This window comes from Barbus barbus, assembly GCF_936440315.1.
Source record: "Barbus barbus genome assembly, chromosome: 1".
Lineage (NCBI taxonomy): Eukaryota > Metazoa > Chordata > Actinopteri > Cypriniformes > Cyprinidae > Barbus > Barbus barbus.
In genome coordinates this window covers 31,103,761-31,106,801 of record NC_136729.1, presented here as the reverse complement: position 1 = coordinate 31,106,801, position 3,041 = coordinate 31,103,761, and the positions used below count along the sequence as shown (strand labels likewise).

The 3,041-nt window shown below is 43.6% G+C and overlaps 1 protein-coding gene across 1 annotated transcript; it reads right to left on the bottom strand.

Annotated features, from left to right (window-relative positions):
* Positions 1-682: 682 nt before the first annotated feature.
* On the bottom strand, positions 683-2,143 carry LOC306869085 (achaete-scute homolog 1b). Its single transcript, XM_079415682.1, has 2 exons — positions 1,491-2,143; positions 683-1,290 (listed from the first exon to the last, which is right to left on the bottom strand). The coding sequence occupies exons 1-2, from the start codon at positions 2,053-2,055 to the stop codon at positions 1,259-1,261; spliced, it is 597 nt and encodes a 198-aa protein (XP_079271808.1). The 5' UTR covers positions 2,056-2,143; the 3' UTR covers positions 683-1,258.
* Between the last annotated feature and the right edge of the window lie 898 nt (positions 2,144-3,041).

The following is a 3,041-nucleotide window of genomic DNA, read 5'->3' as shown; positions in this document are numbered from 1 at the left end:
TGCTGATAAGACCCCTGTATATATGCTAAAACCAAAAGAAAAAAAGTGAACAGGAAAACCGACATTGTTAGAAAATTTTGGATGCCCTCCAGGACAGTTAGTTCATCACCATTAGTCTTCTGCTGACGTCTATTCACAGCCTCCATAGGTTGGGACGGACACATTGGTTACACCACAAAGGTGTTCAGGGGTTATAAATTGCTTTACTCTTGAACTTTTTGTTGTTGCTTAAAAATTAACTGTTCACATACTGTATCCCAAGGTTGTGTCCCGTCTACAGCTGCCTGTCACTTTCCTTTGTGGTTATACAGTAAATGACTCCATTAATTAAACCATGTTGACACTTCTCAAAGCCACTTCTGTTATGAAAGATAAAGCAGTTGTAAATAAAATACTATTGGAATATGTTATACAAGAAAATTCTATTTCAGATGTCCGCTTTGAAATTTTTGTTCAATGTGTTACTTTTTTGTAATTCATTGTGAAATTTATTAGCAATTTCTGGGTAAAAATAGTTTGTAGTGGTTATTTAAAAATGCATTATGTACGTAGTACGTAACTACATTTGTGTAAAGTGCAATTCTGATTCTTAACTGTCAAACTTACATGCTTTATAAAAGTATATTTTTAGTTATTGCAAGTTATTAGTTGGTTGATTTTAAACACACAAGACAATTAAATTAATAAATAAAATCTTTATTTTACATAAAATAGGGTTTCTCTTCATAAAAAATTGCATATACACAAGTTTGTATAAAAACACACAAGTGCACACTTTGATACAAAAGTTATTCATCCAGTACAAAAATGTTGCCACATATCTAGCACAAAATATTATAATATACAGGTTGCCTGTGGGCTTCCTAGTGTAACGTTAGTGTATCCCCTAACAGACGCTGTATATGGGACCTGATACTATTTTTCTCATTCGTTTAACTACAACTGGTCACTCGTACACCTCGTTATTTGTACAATATGGAAGGAACAAACTGGCTCATTCAGTTGCATTTACACATTATTGCATCAACAGGGCAAAATGTTCAAATGCGGTGTGACAAGACACAAGTCAGCAGTACAGACATCCTCATACGCCTCAAGTCCCGTGCAGTTCTAACATTTGGAAACTTGTGAGTGTTGCATCTGTGTGCATTGCTGGAAAATGCCCTCTGTGTGTCCAGTGCTCAGTCAATGACTCGAGTCCTCTATGGGCACCAGCAGGCAGCATATCACCGACCTGGACCGGTCCTGTGCTGTCCCTTCAGCACCAATCTTTAGTAGAGAGTGAAGCACCTGTAATGGAATAAAACAGCTATGAGTCAAATGCATATACAAAAATTCTGAAAAAAAGAGGATTCTGAACCCTCTGATGGTAATGTTATGTTGTTTTAATAAAGTGTTAGAGAGCGAAATAGCTTTTCAAATTGGGGGCCCATTAGTTAAGGGCCCCTGGGTCTGTAAAAGTGGTAAACGCTAAAAAAAACTGCCCCTACCTGATTCATATCTGTCGAACCATGTGGTGAAGTCCAGCAGCTCTTGCTCCTCAGAGCTGAGATGCTCGTAGCTGCCCTCATCAGAGGAATAAGCCGAATGAGGAGACTCCGAGCCCGCCGAGTACGCGTTGGAGACCGACGGAGACGGGACGCCGAACTGCAACACGGCAGACACGGCGTCGTGCTCGTCCAGCAGCTGCTGAAGCGCTCGGATGTACTCCACCGCCGAGCGCAGCGTCTCCACTTTGCTCATCTTCTTGTTGGCCGCTCCGTTGGGCACATGCTGGCGCAGCGTCTGGAAGCCCATGTTCACCTGCTTGACGCGGTTTCTTTCGCGCTCGTTGCGTCTGGCCACCGCCATGGGCTGCTGCTGAGGGATGGTATAGCCGAGTCCGTTGAAAGTCAGTCTCCTCTTGCACCTGAGCAGCTCTGGGCTGCTCGAGCGCTGTCTCTTCAGCACTTTACACTCCCTGTCCTGCTTCGCTTGAGGTACGAGGGTCTCCGAAAAAGGCTGGTAAAACACATCTTGAGTCATTTGCGTCGTAGCGATGACAGCTGTCTCCATGTCGCGGGAAATAAATAGATAAATAGATGGGGAGTTTGCGAGTAATGCGCCGCAAATTATTTGAGGGTAAAGCAACTCGCTCTCCCTTTTCTACACGTGCGCCACACCTCCACCCCTTTCGGGCCGCACGCTCCCCAACGAAGACCCGCCCCCTGCATGAATCCCCTGCTCGGGCTTCGCGCGCCGGGCGCGTGGCTTTGACAAACTCAAAGGAACTATTCTGTGCGCTCACTGCGCCACGCGTATGAGGCGCTGCCTATCTCTGTGAAATCATGCTCACCCGGCGCACGCGTATGTTCCGAGTTATGGAACGTAAAACTTAAAGTGATTGATATAAAAGAAAACGATGGAGTGACGTCCATTTTTTTAAACGTTCAGGTTACTAACTCACCTGTTGTCTATCTGTCAGTCTGCGGGGTGCTTTGGATAACCTGCTAAATAGACGTGGGTTCAAAATACCATATCGCCACAGTTTTGTTAGGGGTATTAGGCAAACAAGTAAATTAAAGTTTTGAATGCATATGTAACTTTCATCGTCTAGAATGCATATATGGATAAAACAAATAACTCTTTTAAGATGTTTTTGATCATTTAGATTGTGTTAATCAGGATTTTCATATATAATCAGGGCTAAATGTCTCCACAACCCAGCAGGCACCGGACGTCAATATGACGTCAGATTGACGTTGGACCCCAACGTCGGAGAGACGTTGTATTTTGGTTGAAAGTGAAAATCGGGTTGACGTCAGAACCCAACGTCAGATTGACGTCAGAACCCAACGTCAGATTGACGTCAGAACCCAACGTCAGATTGACGTCAGAACCCAACGTCAGATTGACGTCAGAAACCAACGTTGGACAGACGTTGTATTTTGGTTGAAAATGAAAATCGGGTTGACGTCAGAACCCAACGTCATGTTGACGTCAATCTCCGACGTTGGACAGACGTTGCATTTTGGTTGAAAAAGAAAATCGGGTTGACGTCA

Excerpts from the sequence above, each read along its gene's own strand:
- LOC306869085 (XM_079415682.1), bottom strand. The coding sequence starts at position 2,055 with ATGGAGACAGCTGTCATCGCTACGACGCAAATGACTCAAGATGTGTTT. Across the intron at positions 1,291-1,490 it reads GTTCGACAGATATGAATCAG|GTGCTTCACTCTCTACTAAA; the intron begins GTAGGGGCAGTT and ends ATTCCATTACAG.